Source organism: Erithacus rubecula (assembly GCF_903797595.1).
Source record: "Erithacus rubecula genome assembly, chromosome: 4".
Lineage (NCBI taxonomy): Eukaryota > Metazoa > Chordata > Aves > Passeriformes > Muscicapidae > Erithacus > Erithacus rubecula.
In genome coordinates, this window is record NC_136686.1 from 54,447,522 (window position 1) to 54,463,047 (window position 15,526).

The following is a 15,526-nucleotide window of genomic DNA, read 5'->3' on the forward strand; positions in this document are numbered from 1 at the left end:
AAGTTGAAGAGATGCCAGAGATCTGTACTGCAATGAACAGTCAACATCTAGAGGAACACTTTTCAGTTTCTGTGTTAAATAAAAGTAGAAAAAAATCAATTTGCTGTTGCATCTAGTGACTGTGAAGGAGCAGCTGCAAAGTGCTGAGTCTCATCAGGTTGCAGTCATGATTAACATTGGGCAGAGCCCCCCTGCTGAGGGAATAAATACCCTGCCTTTGTCAAGGCTCCCATGTAAGAAACAATAGATTATTTCAGTGAAGCACAAGAACATAAATGTTAATCGAATCATTCCTCTGAATGAATAGAAGTAGCACCCAGAATGTAAACATTTTAATTTTGGAAGGGAAGGTCTGCCTGACAGTTGATTAGTTTTCCATGTATTTTTTCATTTACTTTGAAAAGCTGCTCACTAACATGGCCATCATGGCATACAATAACATTTTCAGCACTTCAAATATGTGTGTTTCCTGTCTTTCCTAGCTGGGCAGTGGCAAAGTCCAGGGAGTGTCGGAAAAAATAAAATCTGCCTTAGTACCACTCAAGAGAGGTCAAAACCTTATACTGAATAACTGCCAAACTATGTGATCACATTAGCTCTTGGTAGAGGAAATGGAAAATACTTTTCAACTGGAATTGACACCAGGAAACATATTTTAAAAATGTTCTTTATACATTGGGATAATTACCCTTAAAAATAAATCTATCTCTATACAGATGATGAAAGTGGCTGTAAGTATTTTAACAAATTTATGTGTAAGTGAAACAGAAAGAAGTCATTTATCTCCTTACTTCTTCCTTGTTTGCTGTACAAATAAGCAATTTCAGAATGCAGTCAAGCAGTACATGTTTTAAAGTAAGTGTACAGCAAGCTACAAATTCCCAGCCATCTTCATTTTCAGATGGATACAGCTATTGTTGATTAACACATCCAATAAATATGTTTTGGCTTTCAGTGTATCTCGTCAGATCCTGCTGACTTCATTCCTTCATATCCCTTTGCAAAGCCAGTAGAGTCCAGCTCAGTGCTTCTCTTGTACCATAATGACTTCAGCAATCTTGCACCAGTAGTAGATGAAGATCCCTCAGTTCTGTATGAACACTAAACATGGAAACAGTTTTCTTACAGGATTTGCTAGCTCTTCACCGAGGCTGCTATGCTGCTGTTTATACATGCACCCTTTTAAAGAGTCATAATGTACCTCTCCACTGGACAAATCTGTCTCTTGAGTTTCTGTACAGCAAACATCATCTCCTGTCAGTCACTGGGATACATTTCATCAGTGACAAAATTAGTGAAGATGATGAAGGATCTGTTTGTGGTGGAAACACAAAAGTTTGTTTGATGGCTGGCATTGAATTTCTGGTGTTCCCATAGGAAAGCCTATCTGTTTGGGTCACTGAATTTTTCCACTCAGTAGGTGCTGCAGTGGGGAGAAAAACAACTGACAGCAGATGATTGGCAGAGTGAGCCAGTAACAGTGGAGGTGCGAAGCTGAGTGTGATAATTCTAGTTTTGTTGCTCATATTCACCAGGGCACATTGTGATTGGGTGGGCAGGAGTTTCCTACTGCCTGGGAGAAGCAGAGGTGAGGAAAAGCCAGAGCTTTTATTACTGCTCTAAACCACACTTTCTTTCCATCTTCCATGCTGCACCTGCAGTGTCAGTCTGTGTGCCAGCACCAGAGCAATCACGGATACATCCATTATTTTTGATTGTCCAGCTCCACAGGTCATTGGTCTATGGTCTTCTGCAACTAGAAACTGGGGGCTTCTCAGCTGACCCAGCAATGGGCAGTGGTTTTTTGTGCACTACATCTTGTAGCTGGAACAAGCAGGTTTCCCTGAGTTCCCTCCCAGTCATCAGACAACACCTCACTACAGCTTTTATAGAGGCCCGAGCTCAGTTTCTGGTAGGGTTGACAGAGTATGCCCATCAGAGAAAATGTGATTTAAGTCTTTAAGCTTCAGTTGTAATAATACATCATTTTAGGATTTTCTTTCCCTTGAGGTGAAGAGGTGCAAAATTAGGATAATTTATTAGAATTTACTATGCAGAAATGAGAAAACACCTGTTTGATTCAGCTGTGGAAAAGACCAAAGCCTCTTCTGACACTCTGTGTATCATACTGGGCATGTGTGGACTCTGACTGAAGTCATCCATCAGGGTTTTTTCCTTGCCTAAATGTTGTGGGACAACCTAACTTCTGCTGTTCCTTTTACATCTTCTATTTTTGTCCTCTTTGGGGTGTAGTACAAGTATGCTGTGGAGCTGACTGACTCAGCACTGAAACCCCATGTGTGTAGCACTGCATGACACGTGCCATTTATTTTTTTTAGCCAAACATTGGCCGGTTGGGAATTCCCCACGGGCCCTCTGGAGAGAAGGTGGCTGTGGTGACTGTGGACGACTGTGACACAGCAGTGGCCGTGCGCTTCGGGAGCCTCATTGGAAACTACACCTGTGCTGCCCAGGGGACTCAGACTGGCTCAAAAAAGTAAGGATTACCTGTATTTGTGTTTTCCACTCATTGCCTTTTTCCAGTGGAGAGTCAACAGTGTGCAATTAACCACTGAGCACTAAGTGATTAATCAGCAAATTGGAAAAACAGATGGGGTGTAACAAGAAAAAATAACAAAGTCTAGTTTGAGACCTGGAATTATGTGCATCATTTAAGTTAACAGTCCTGTATTAAAAGGAGGTAGAAATAAAGGATATAAACAAACAACCATTGAAAATCTTTGGGTGTGAGAAAAGGTTTCCTGTGAAGAAAGAAAAAAACCCCAGTACTTGTGAGTTTAAAGAGGAGGTGAACAGCAGCAATATAGGGGGATATAAAGTAATGAATGATAGCAAAGAGGCAACTGAGATACACGTGGTGCTCTAATATCCCAGGAGAGGGGCACACTATAAAAACTGGGGCTAATCCAAATGACCAGATGATAACACTTCTCACACAATATGGAGTCATTCAGTAGAATCTACATTTGCTAAATGCCATTAAGACTATGATCTTCACAGGATTTTAGAGGGATTGGCACTATAAAATAGTTAAATCATTATATAAAAATGCTTTGCTTTTCAACCTTGTGCTGAGCAGCATCAGCCAGTCCCTGCATGACTGGGGTCAGAAGGAAGTGTCCTGTGGCTACACATTTTTCTCTAATTTTCATTTTCTTCTGCCTACTGGCAACTGTTAGGAACAGTTCCAACAATCCAATCACTGGATTCTGTATGCACATGGCAGCTCCTAAGTTAAAAATTAGTGTTAATGGACAGTCCTTTGATTACAAGCTCTGGCAGTGTTCATGTAGCAGGGGGAAGTGCAGCTTAAATGTGCTTATGGAAGCAGTAAGATAAAGAACAAAACAAAACAAACTCTTTCCAAGAAATTATGAGCATTTCTTTGCTTCTTCAGGTCTTTGGACCTAACTGGCCCTCTGCTCCTTGGTGGTGTCCCAAACTTGCCTGAGGATTTCCCGGTGCACAACCGGCAGTTCATCGGCTGCATGAGGAACCTCTCCATCGACAGCAAGCCCATTGACATGGCTGGGTTCATTGCCAACAATGGCACTCTGCCAGGTATGGGCAGCTACTGCCCCAAAGAAACACCAGAAAGGTCTCTGCCGTGTGTGTGGCACAGCTTAGGGTGTTGAGGAGGCTGGCACTGCGAGGAGCCCCAGGAAGGGGGAGGGGACACAGGGTTCTGAAATGACCCCTGTCCCCCTGTCAGCACTGTTGAAGGCAGAGCAGATATGGGGCAGGGACTTAGGGTGCTGTGTGGCATTGTGTGCTGCCACTGGCTCTGGCCAGACCTCATTTGTTTGAGCAAGGTGCAGTCCACACCTGTGCCAGGGAAGCATACAATAGCCCATGGCACAGGGCACACTTCCAGGATTCAGCAGCACATCAGAAAGGACTGGGCTTTTTTAGATTTTCTGCATTGCTGGGAGTTTCAGCCAGGAATTTACTCCTAAATTAACTTTTTGTCTTCCATTTTTAAAGAAGACAAAAAGTTTATTCACCTAATTTTTATTTATCTATTTATTTGCCTAATAAATGTCATTTTGCTCTGAAAACCAGTGGGACTAATTCATAAAAAAGACAGCACTTGCAATGACTTTTTAATAAATTGTGTTGGCTCTGTAAATAAAATTCTGCAATCCCCAAATGTGAAACCTGCTTCATGGAGCAGACTGTTGGAGGTCCTGATTTGATTTCCAGTCCTTGGATCCCTGATCAGGATTAGTTCCAGTGATTAGGTATACAGAATGTTCTCATCATCCTAAAACTGGCTCTTACAGACAAAAATGGAAAGTCCCTTCTGTCCTTGCTGCTGAAGGTCTGTGTAAGAGCTAAATTGCACTTCTAAAGTATGTTGTATCGATTGTGGATTAAGGAGGGAGTCATAGCATATGCCTTTGATAGACAGACTTGTCTTTGCATTTGACACATGAGCAGCTTACATAAACTTTTGCCATCCACATTTTGCTTCACTGCCTTCAAAAGTATTTTTTTTTTTTAAATGAAGAAACCCAAACTTGTAATAGTCGTGTCTTCTTTTTACATAAAAACTCAAATGCAGTCATTCAGAGCCTTTTTCTTATTAAAAGCACACAAAGTAATGGTTTTCCTGGGTTCCAGGCTGTGCAGCACAGAGGAACTATTGTGAAACCAACTGGTGCCAGAATGGAGGCACGTGCATCAACAAGTGGAACACGTACATCTGCGAGTGCCCCGTGCGCTACGGAGGGAAAAACTGTGAGCAAGGTAGGCTGCAAAGAGCTCTCTGCATTGTCAGGTGTGCACATCTCAGTGCCTGTCATGGCCATCTCACAGCATGTGTGTCCAGCTGTGATGCTGAAGGGTGACAGAAGGTTGTAGTTGAGGCTGTCACCCATTATCTATTTGAAATTGTTTTAAAGATTCCCCCCTATATAGTAGATGACATACTGTCATGAATAAGAGCAGCTTTCATTGATTCGTTTACATAAGCAAAGTAGTTTCAAAGAACTTGGCTGCATTTAGTAATTTGTTTATAGTAAAAATGCCTGATCCTAAGCCCCTTTAAATCAGTGGAAAGAATCCTGCTGACTTTACTGGGCTTTGACTCAAATTGGGGATGAATGTGCTGTTTTAATCACCACTTTTTTGGCAAGAAGGCTTTCTGTGCTAAGTAAGAGCACTTCCAGTTTTACTGGATTTCTCTTTGATTGAACACAATGTGCATATATGTGTAAAACCTCATTACTGAAGGATAAGGAAGGAGCAGCAGGTGAGTTTTATAGGGTGTGAAGAGCTTGCAGTCAGTTTTTTCCCTGGAAGTGAGGAGTTGCCTGTGTGCAACCAGTCCCATGGGATTGGTGCTGTAAGGTGGCTCCTCCTTTGGAGCCTTTCTGGATGCTTCCAGCAAAGAAAACATGCTTCCACTGGGCCAAGTCTAGTTAATGGCAATTACTCTTCCCTTTCCTGGGAAGCAGCAATGTTAGCTTAAGAGGAGAGGACACTTGGTTAAATTTCTGTCTTGGAGATAAAGGTTTTCAGAGTGAAGAATGGGGAAAAGGAATGATGGAGACCTCTTCCTATGCTCCACCTCACACAGAGCCCAGAGCTGTTATTATTGCCCCTAGCCTGATACCTACTTTCTGTAGCAGCTCCTCAAATATTTTGAGCTTCCCAGGTTTGTATGAAGATCTGATTTTTCCACATGTCCCATGTCAAGTATGTTTGTTGGTGAAGTTCTTGTGGTCTCTTTATGATTGGCTGTTCTCTGTGCTACAAACCCACTCTAATGTATCCTGAGAGGAGGGCCAGGGCCCAGCTATGGTGTGTCCCATACTGGTGTAAATGGGGAGTACTGCTATCACATGCAAAGACTATCCTTCCCTCTGTTCTTCAAATGGAATTCAGAATTTGATAGAATGTTTGTTTTATTTACTATTTTCTTATCCCAAACTCAAGACCAATCCACAAAGTTTGGGATTTAGAAAATCCTCTTGGAGTTGTCCTGTAGCCATCCCTGGAAAGTAATTTTAAATTCAGGTGATAGAGATGATGGCAGTCACAGCAGCACTGCCTCCCCCCCATCCAAGCTGTCACCTCTGCCTCCAGCACTGTGCATTCCTGCATGTCCCCTTTGTCACTGAAAAAGCATGTTCTTGCTGATGCCTCAATTTATGGGGTTTCTCTAATAGTTTGAAGGCAGCAGGCTGCTTGGTTCTTTGATGATATTTGTGGGCCAGTGTCTCTGGAAAAAGTGGAAGCCAAGAAAGACATTGAATGTAATCAAAGATTTCAGGAGCCCTAAGTTAAAGTCAGGAGGAATCACAGAAACACTCTATTCTTGTCTTTCAAATTGCTTATTTGAATGCTCAGCTATGATCCTAAGAGCATTAGCTCTTTTTTTAAAAAGTTGTAGATAGAATATTTGCATTTTTGAGTACAAGTGCTGCATTTCTTCAATCCCTTTGGCAGTGCTGGCTCTGCTTCAGGCTAACAGAGGACAAAGACTTTGGCAAGTTACCAATTTACCTTTTTTTCATTTCTTGTTCTTCAAAAACTCTGGGATCTGCTCTGCACTCGTGAGGATGGGATGTTTTACCTTCACCACCCTCCCAGAACATGTTAACTCACCTTCTGGCAGCTCCCATCTCCCTCTGATGATATATAGAAGGGAGATAAAACTAAGGAAAAATTAGTTTCACCATTATTGTAATATAATTCTTTCAAACTATTAGGTGTTGCAATTCTGTGAAGAACATCTAGCAGCTATATCTGATTCACTCTTGAATGGCCAATGTCAGTGCACTAGCCTTGGGTTGAACACCAGAGATCTGCACCTAAACATAAACTTCCACTTATCCAGCACCCACACTACAGGTGACATCCAGTGGGATGTTGGCAGCCTGTTTCCCCAGGCCCTCTGTCTCCACAGGGAATAACCCTCACATCTTCCTGCTGGCCTGTTAAATGTAGGACTCTCTTTAGAGTGAACGTAGACACACAGGCAGTGCTTCCAAGTGACAAACCCTGAGCACACCATTGGTTTGCATCAGTGCACTGCCCATGGCAGGGAGGTGCTGGGAGGCACATGGGCCCCTGTGGTGACAGGGGAGGTCAGGTCCCAGCTGGGGACAGCGCATGTGGCCAGCCCCTCCATAGACACCCATGGTTCCAAGCATGAGGAAGGGCTGGGGGAAAGAGGGAGGTCAGAGGGGGCTGACAAGTGGGGATTTCTATTTAACTAGCAGGGGAAGGTGCACCCTAGCCCCAGGGAAGGGAGGGAAGTTGGGAGAAGGTGTGGGAAGGGAATGGTATTTGCAAGTACAGAAAGTCACCACCGGTGAGAAAAGGAAGGTGGCTAATTGCCGTGCCAGGCCAGTTCTCCCAGGAGCAAAGGAAAAATGCTTCAAACAGCATTCCCAGCCTTCAGCAGGTGGGAATCCTGCAAGTTTACATCCTGTCTTTGTGCTCCAGAAGCACATGGGCTCAAAAATCTCAGCAACAGAAAACCAGCAGCAAAGTTGGAAACTGGGGTGAAGGCCAGCAGGGTAGAGGAAGGCACAGGTAGAACAACAGAAAATAATCCTGCTCAACACTGATGTCCTGGTTAATTTTACACTGATGTGGTGCAGTGTGGGTTGCTGAATTATGCCCTGGCCCAGAATTTTGCCCTGGCCCAGACAGCCAGAACTCAAGCACTGCATTCAAGTTTTAAGCAATCTAAGGACATCTGCATCTGGTGATAATCTTTTTTAAAGTTGCCATCTGGTTTTCAAGAGCAGGCTATGCTGCAGTTGTTCCACCATATGCCCTCTCTGGCATGTGTGGTATGCCTGCAAAGGAGAGATCACAGGTTGGAGCAGGAGGGAGAAGGGCAGCCCCTTGGGACTGCCCTTAGCCTGATGTGGGGTGGATGGGTAACCATATCTTAAGTCAAGTTACACCTCTGGCTTGACTAGTGGTAGCCCACTAGTCCCTGACTTTTTGTTTCTCACAAATGAGGAGCTAAAGAGCTTGCACTTTACTCCAACCCCTGCAGTCCCCTCCCCAGTCCAGCCTTTCCCTTTATAGACATCAGCAGGGCAGACTTAGGAGAATTTGGAGTTTGTCTTGATTCCTCAAAAAACTGCAACTTCACATCAACTTTACTCCATTTTCTGCTATGGTGTCATCCCTCAACCTTTTTCTAAGGACTTGCCATTTCATAGTAACACATATGCATTTGTATATAGTTCTCTCTCCTAGTACAAAAAATCCAAAAAGTGTCAGCAGATATGGTAGTGTGGAGCAGAAGGGGAAAGACTGTTAAGCCCTGTCATTTCACTGTCCAACATGGACTCAGAACATGATTAAATAAAAGGCTGGGTGCTAATCTGTGGTGGTTGTACCCAGTCTCTAAGGTCTGTTTCCACAGAAACTGCCGTGAACTTCACCAACATGCCCATGAGCAAGGATGTCTGTCAGGACCTGACTGCAGATCCCACTACAAGGTTCCACAGGTGGTGGAGGTGTCATATGAGGTGTTGCAAATAGCACAGATCTCCCATGGATTAATTTGTGCTTCTAATCAGTGGGATCAACTAGTTTATGGGACTGTAGCTCCTGCTACCCAGGGTAACAACTTTAAAAGTCCAAGGGAATGGGTGTTCTTACATTATCCATCAGCAAAGTGCTTTCTACTGAAGGCTGTCATTGGTGTCACCCTGTAGAAGCTGTGCTTGTGTAAGGTTAGAGAGGGGGGACAATTTTCCAGCTGTCACCTCAGGATATTTAAAGCAGATGATTTAGGCAATTCCACACAAACTTTCTCCCTGTGAAAAGGCTGTGTAGCTGGGACAGCTGAATAATCTGGCCCTGGAGTATTCATAATTAATTCATATTTCCTGTTGCCTCCCAGCCTTTCCTGTGTTTAATCTGTTAATTAGAAGCAGGTAATCAAGGTTATGTTGAAAACATCTGCAGCAACTGTTGCCCTCATACTTCCTGCTCTGTCCACCCACTCAACAGCAGAACTGTATCAGCAGAGATCCTGAGCTTGCCTTTCTAGGAACAGCTCTCACGTGGGTCATGCCACAGCAGTGTGGAGGTGCTGCTTTTGAGTACAGGCATCAAGACAAGATGCCTACCCCACAACCAGGGTAGGTTGTGAATTTGCAGTATTATTAACTGCTTCACAGTAACTCCCCTAGACCAGCTCTTCATTCGTGGTAGATTGAATATAACTCAGTGGAAGAGGAACTAGCTCCCTTGTGTCATCACTGTGACATAGCATCATTTTTCCTCTTAATATTTATCCTGAAGGATAAAAATTGTTTTCTTCTGTATTTTGATTCACAGCAATGGCTTCTCCTCAGCGTTTCAGTGGTGAGAGCATTATCATTTGGAGTGACCTTGACATTACCATCTCTGTGCCGTGGTACATTGGGCTGATGTTCAGAACCCGGAAGGTCAATGGCATGCTCATGCAAGCCAATGCTGGGGCTGCATCCAAGATCAACATTCAGGTAAAACTGTGGCTGCCTTTGGTTAGAAAAGAATTAATACTCCCCCAGCAGTAGATATAGCCAGATCAACTACATAGCTTCATCCACCTAAATAAATGCATGTCATATCATTACTTTAGCCTTTTACGAAGATCAAAAAGTTGATGATCAAAATATCATTATAAAAAACATATTCATTCAAGATTTTTTTTCTAGTCAGAGGTAGTAGTGGGCATTTATATAGATGTAAAAAATGAGTCTATGTCTTTGGGGGCTTTTTGCCCATAAGGGAAGTTGGAATCTAAATGTTCAAAGTTACACAAGGAGTTCTTGCAAGCATTCCCATCTTTACTCTTTGGGCTTTTTTTCCTTTTGAGCTGTCTTAGGAAATGTTATTACCTTGCTCTCCACCTCCTTCTGCATTGAGTGCAAATATGCAGCAAAAAAACACATGATTTTTAATTTTTTCCCAACAGATATTGAACAACTATGTGCAGTTTGAAGTGTACAGTGGCCTGAGCCAGGTCGCTAGTTTGAAGATGAGCCAGTCACGCGTCAGTGATGGGGAATGGCATCATTTATTAATAGAGCTGAAGAGTGCAAAAGATGGTAAAGATCTCAAGTACCTTGCTGTCATGTCCTTGGACTATGGGATGTACCAGGTAAGGCAGCATCATAACTTTGCCACTGAGCACTGCAGAAATGCTGTTAGGAGCAAGTAGGATGAAGCAATGTGGACAAGTACTTATGCTGTGAGACACGTTCTGCAGTGATTTATGCCTAATTAATGATATTAATTTATTAAGCTTTATGATATCTTACAAAGAAGCCTGTAAAAAGACACATTCCAATGTCTGGCTCCTCACTGCTTTGGTATTTTTTATGTTATCTACTGACAGCTACTGCTTGACTCTATCACTACAGAAAGCAGGCTGTCTGTGTCACAGAGGATGATAGTGCTTCTTATCAGCTGTCCTTTTCCTCACAGAGCTCTGTGCAGATTGGAAATCAACTACCTGGATTGAAAATGAAAAGCATCATTGTGGGAGGTGTCTCTGGAGACCAAGTCTCTGTTCAGCAGGGATTTTATGGATGTATGCAGGTATGAAATGAAAAGTGTAGCAGTAAATGTTGAACTTCTGAAAAAATACCCAGGTGAAAATGTGGGAGGTTTCTTTTTCATCCACCCTCAAACATTTCTGTTTCCTCCATAAAAATTATCTAAGAAACAAAATATAAAGTCTACCCACTCTGCCAGGTACAAATCTGATCACATAGGGGAAAAACATTTAAAAAAATCTGGGTTTGGCTCATCAGGTGATTTCTTTAAAATGTAGCCTCATTGATTGATGAAAATAGTGAAACACATAATACTGTACTCTGAAAGGAGACTCTAATTTTAAAATAATTGTCTTTTGTCACCAGGGAATAAGAATGGGAGAGACATCTACAAACATAGCAACTCTCAACATGAAACAGGCTATCAAGATTAATGTAAAGGAGGGCTGTGAAGTGGATAACCCTTGTGATTCCAACCCGTGTCCCCAGCACAGCTACTGCAGTGACGACTGGGACAGCTACTCCTGTGTCTGTGACCCAGGTAACCTGTGACCACTCATATTGGAGCTGATCTCACCTTCGTGCACTCATCAGAAGCAGCACAGCAGCAGTGTTCATCTTCTGATTCTTCCTCTTCCTATCAGTATTACCTTTCTCACTCTTACTGGAAGCTGCAGTCCTGGGCTAAGAATCCAGGCAATGTATCCACCAAACATAAAGACAGTTTCTGGTCCAAGGGACTCCTGTGCACCTCCCCTTTTCTTTTTATGTTTTTTTTTTCTTTCTCAGCCTTTTCTGCTGCTGAATTTCAGTCTCTCACTCTGCATCCTAATCAAGATACTTTGAATGTTTTCTCTGTTTTGGAGCATGTAACCAACACATGCTGTCAGCACCCAGCACAGTCACCTCCCATACATGCAGCAGGAGAATACAAAACTATTTGTAGCACATGCCCCGAATATTAAACTGGGAACCAAAGGCACAAGGGTGCCTCAAGCATGGTAACAGACTGTCAAAAAGAATGGCTTATTACAATTTTGTCTGAGAGGGAAAAAGTGCTTCATTTCTGACAGTATCTCAGGGGGAATTTACTGATTATTGAAGATGTGTTATTAGTCTAAAGCTTAAGACAGGCAGTCTTTTGGAGACATGCAAATCATAAATTACAATGGTTGCTGTAATTTTCTTACCTTGTCTCCCCAGGGTACTTTGGGAGAGACTGTGTTGATGTATGTAACTTGAACCCATGTGAGCATGTCTCCACATGCGTGCACAAACCCAGCTCATCCCATGGCTACACCTGTGAATGTGGACAAAGCTACTATGGACAGTACTGCGAAAGCAAGTAAGAGAATTGTTTTGTTCTTGGCTTCTTGATCCTTCCAGGTAGCTCTTCATCTAAGGCAACAGTCCTCCCACTTCTGTTCTGCTCCAATAAACTCCCTGTTACAATTTGAGTCGTGTTTTAGGCTCCGTTGCCATTTGGCATTCCTGAGCTCTCCCCAGAAACTAGACAATCTTCTGTGTTACTCAGGAACCACTTTTCTTCATCAGCTGCTCAGGGCCTCAACAATTTCTGCTATATTACACAGCACTGCATCTCACTGTACTTTGTGGAGATGCTCTGCATGTCTCCTCCAGCTTCCCCAGCACACAAAGCAATGCACCAGTTTGGTGGCCTATAGCCAGATAAAATCCTTTTGCAGTTTAGGTCCAGTCCCTGGGCTGGCAAAAAGCCATCTCTTCTGGACAGTCTGGGGGCCTGTGTCTGTTACTTTGTGGGAGAAACGTGCTGATTCCCTCGTCAGCAGCTTCCTGGTCTCAGACAAGCATTCAGCAGCCAGCCCTATCCCAGAGGCGGCACTTTGATTTACTGTAATATGGGCCATTCATGATGTGCAAATGAAGTGCATTTGTCTGCCCATTTAGGAATGGCTCATGTGATGTTTCCTTCCCTTTGAAAACTGCAAGCTTCTTCCTCTGCCTTTTGTTGTGTGGGCTTGCAAATGTTGGCCGTGCTGTTGCCAGATTTGTCTTTCATTCCTCTGGATTAGCGACACAGAGACATTGTCCCTTGTCATTATCTGTTGACATCATGTCAAGTGCAACACTGTGGTTTTCATATACTAAAGCATAGAAATACAAACCTAGCAATTACCATAAATAAAATTGGTAGTCTTCAAAACAGATGCAAATAGATTTTCTTTCCTATATGAGCAGCAGGGAGGGGATACCTTGTGTATTACTATGATCCAGGTCTCAGAGCCATTATGCTTCAGGCTACTGCTTGACAAAGACTCACAGCTGTCAGAGAATCAGAGGTCTCCTTGCCAGAACCAGTATTGGGCATCTGTGAGATAACCTGCTCAGAGGCTCACCCAGAAGAAATAGTTATCAGTGAAAATGGGAGTTTCCTTCAGCAGGGGTGGCCTTTGGCTTGCTGCTTAGCTTCCAGTGCTGCTGCACTCAGTCTGAATCACAGTCTTTGATCCATAATCCAGATCAAAGCTGCCACCCTCCCCTCTTCAATGTTCCCAACCACGTGTCCTCTATCTCTCCTATGGCAGACCAAGGCCTTTCAGACCTTGTAGTGAACCATCCAAGAATGTTGGCTGAAAGAAGTGGCTTTTCTTTATAGGATGTGCTTGCAAACAGCTTTGCACTTGAGCAGGTGTCCCTGTGGGCTGGACAGGGATGGGGAGTGGGATATAAAGTATGGGCGAGCTGTACCCAAGGCAGTTTGTGGTAACCAGGGTATAGACTCAGAGCCAACTGCACTTGAAAATACTTAGAGAAACATTCCCACTAGGGTTTCATAGCACTGATATTCTAAAATTTCCCATATTATAGTGTATATTTATATATTTATATATATGTATGTATAAATATATATATAAATATATGTATATCATATATATATTTATATATGTATTGATTGTTTTTGAGATACATTACTGTCTGTAAACTGATGCAGTTGAGTGCAGATTAGGCCCAAAGCCTTTTTTTCACACTTCTTAAGAGGGAACTTAAAATAACTTTCTTTCAATTTGATTTTTTTTTAAATAGGATTGACCTACCTTGTCCCAGAGGTTGGTGGGGAAACCCCATCTGTGGCCCATGTAATTGTGAGACTAGTAAAGGGTTTGATTCTGATTGCAATAAGACCAATGGAGAATGCCACTGCAAGGTAAGCAAAAGAAACCAGTCTTAAGTCAAAATTTCTTTAGTTTAAAAAGTAACTGTACTACTAAGAATTACAAGTGAGTATCTGAGACAAAATACACACAGTTGTGCTTTGTATCACATATATATGTATGTGCATAGTGGAGTTAATCATTACCTAGACATTTTGCTGGCACCACCCTTCTCCAAATCATACTGTACAGCTCTTATCTTATTTGTGTTTGGAAAACTGAACAAGAGGATGAAAGCCTGGCTCTGATCTCTGAAGTGCAGCCTGGTTTATCAGGGGAGATCAGGCCGGGGTGCAGAGGAGTGTCAGTGGGGTTTTGTGTATCACAAGTGAGTAATAGCCATGAAACAGCTCGGCCAGCTGGGTGAAGCTCTCCCCTGGGCTGTGGCCAGCAAAGGGCCTGGCAGCTGGACAGAGCTGGAGGGATGAATGCTTTCCTCACTGCCATCTCTGATGAGTTTTCCATGGACAGGCAGGGACAGATGGGGGACGTGGGAGGGGAGGCACCTCATCATGAAGGTTTTACAAAGGACTTCTCACAATAGGTTTTACAGCTGGCTTGAATGACATCAGAGGAGCTGGGCTTGTGCAGACTGGCGCTGTGAATCTGGCCCCCTGCTCCTTTCCAAAATGCCAGCAGGACACACAGCAACTGTTGCATTAAATGGAGTCAGTGGGGTGCTCTTGTGCAATCCCAGTGCCTCAGATCAAAAGCATGCACAGAGGCAATTTGAATATGGGATCATTGCGTGCTCTGCACCTTCTACGTGAAACACAAATGCACCGTGCAGGAACTTTCCTTAGTGGCTCATTCATGCCACACATTGTGGAATTGCAAAGCTGAGAAAACTCTAAATCCTCCAAGAATACATTTGGTGGGCTCGTGTAACAAGTGCCTGAGGAGTGGTGTGGGCCCTGTGGCTCCAGTGCAAATGGCAACACAAACCCTGATAAGAGTAATGTAATTTTTACCTGTGCTCTGCAGAGTTAGCCCTTTTATGATGTACATGCTGCTAGAGCAGGTTTCAGAAATGTAAGCAGTTTGGAAGTCACATACCTCTTGTCTATCGTTTTGGTTTTCCAGGCCAATTACTACAGGCCCCAGAGCAGTGACACCTGCTACCCCTGCGACTGCTTCCCGTCCGGCTCCCACACGCGCGCCTGCGACATGGAGACGGGGCAGTGTCCCTGCAAGCCCGGCGTCATCGGGCGCCAGTGCAACCGCTGCGACAACCCCTTCGCAGAGGTCACCCTCAGGGGCTGTGAAGGTCAGCGGGGCCTGGCTGGGGACACTGGGGACACGGGGGCCTGGCTGGGGACACTGGGGACACTGAGCACTGGCAGGAGACACTGAGCCCTGGCAGCAGGTACAGGGGATGCTGAGGCCTGGCAGCAGGTACAGGGGACACTGTGGTGTCCTGTGGCCTGTGAATCCAGCAGTGTGGCTCCAGCAGTGGGGACACTGGGGGCAGCAGCACCTGAACATTCACTCCTCCTCCTAGGTATGTGCCAGTGTAGCTCACGGGGGTGGAGGAAATGGAAAAAAAGCTCTTATCTCTTCAATTTTTCTCAAATGGAAATACAGCAAGCTGAGGTGGAGTGGGGGGGGCAAAAGACTAACAGCAGCTTTTCTTTAAACCTGAGCTCATCTGCCAGTGCAGTGTTGTATTGCTGAGCTGCAGCTGGAGAGGCAGGTGAGAGCCCCCACAGCTTTTGCCCACAGAGGCTGTGCCGTGCACCTCGTGCACTCTGCCTTTCTTCCCCATCTTGCCCATCCTGCCTTTCCTCT

The 15,526-nt window shown here is 44.0% G+C and overlaps 1 protein-coding gene across 7 annotated transcripts in view; it reads left to right on the forward strand.

The window, feature by feature from the left end:
- CELSR1 (cadherin EGF LAG seven-pass G-type receptor 1) overlaps positions 1–15,526 on the forward strand; it is a 161,566-nt gene that overhangs the window by 111,223 nt on the left and 34,817 nt on the right. For all 7 annotated transcript variants that reach the window (XR_013774130.1, XM_079304738.1, XM_079304733.1 and 4 more), the window contains exons 6-15: positions 2,340–2,497; positions 3,419–3,582; positions 4,645–4,770; positions 9,340–9,506; positions 9,962–10,147; positions 10,474–10,587; positions 10,911–11,085; positions 11,748–11,889; positions 13,611–13,731; positions 14,822–15,005. Coding sequence is in view for 6 of the 7 variants with exons in the window: in XM_079304738.1 (XP_079160864.1) it covers positions 2,340–2,497; positions 3,419–3,582; positions 4,645–4,770; positions 9,340–9,506; positions 9,962–10,147; positions 10,474–10,587; positions 10,911–11,085; positions 11,748–11,889; positions 13,611–13,731; positions 14,822–15,005 (1,537 nt within the window). In the remaining variant the exon portion in view is untranslated. The remainder of the gene's footprint in view (positions 1–2,339; positions 2,498–3,418; positions 3,583–4,644; positions 4,771–9,339; positions 9,507–9,961; positions 10,148–10,473; positions 10,588–10,910; positions 11,086–11,747; positions 11,890–13,610; positions 13,732–14,821; positions 15,006–15,526) is intronic.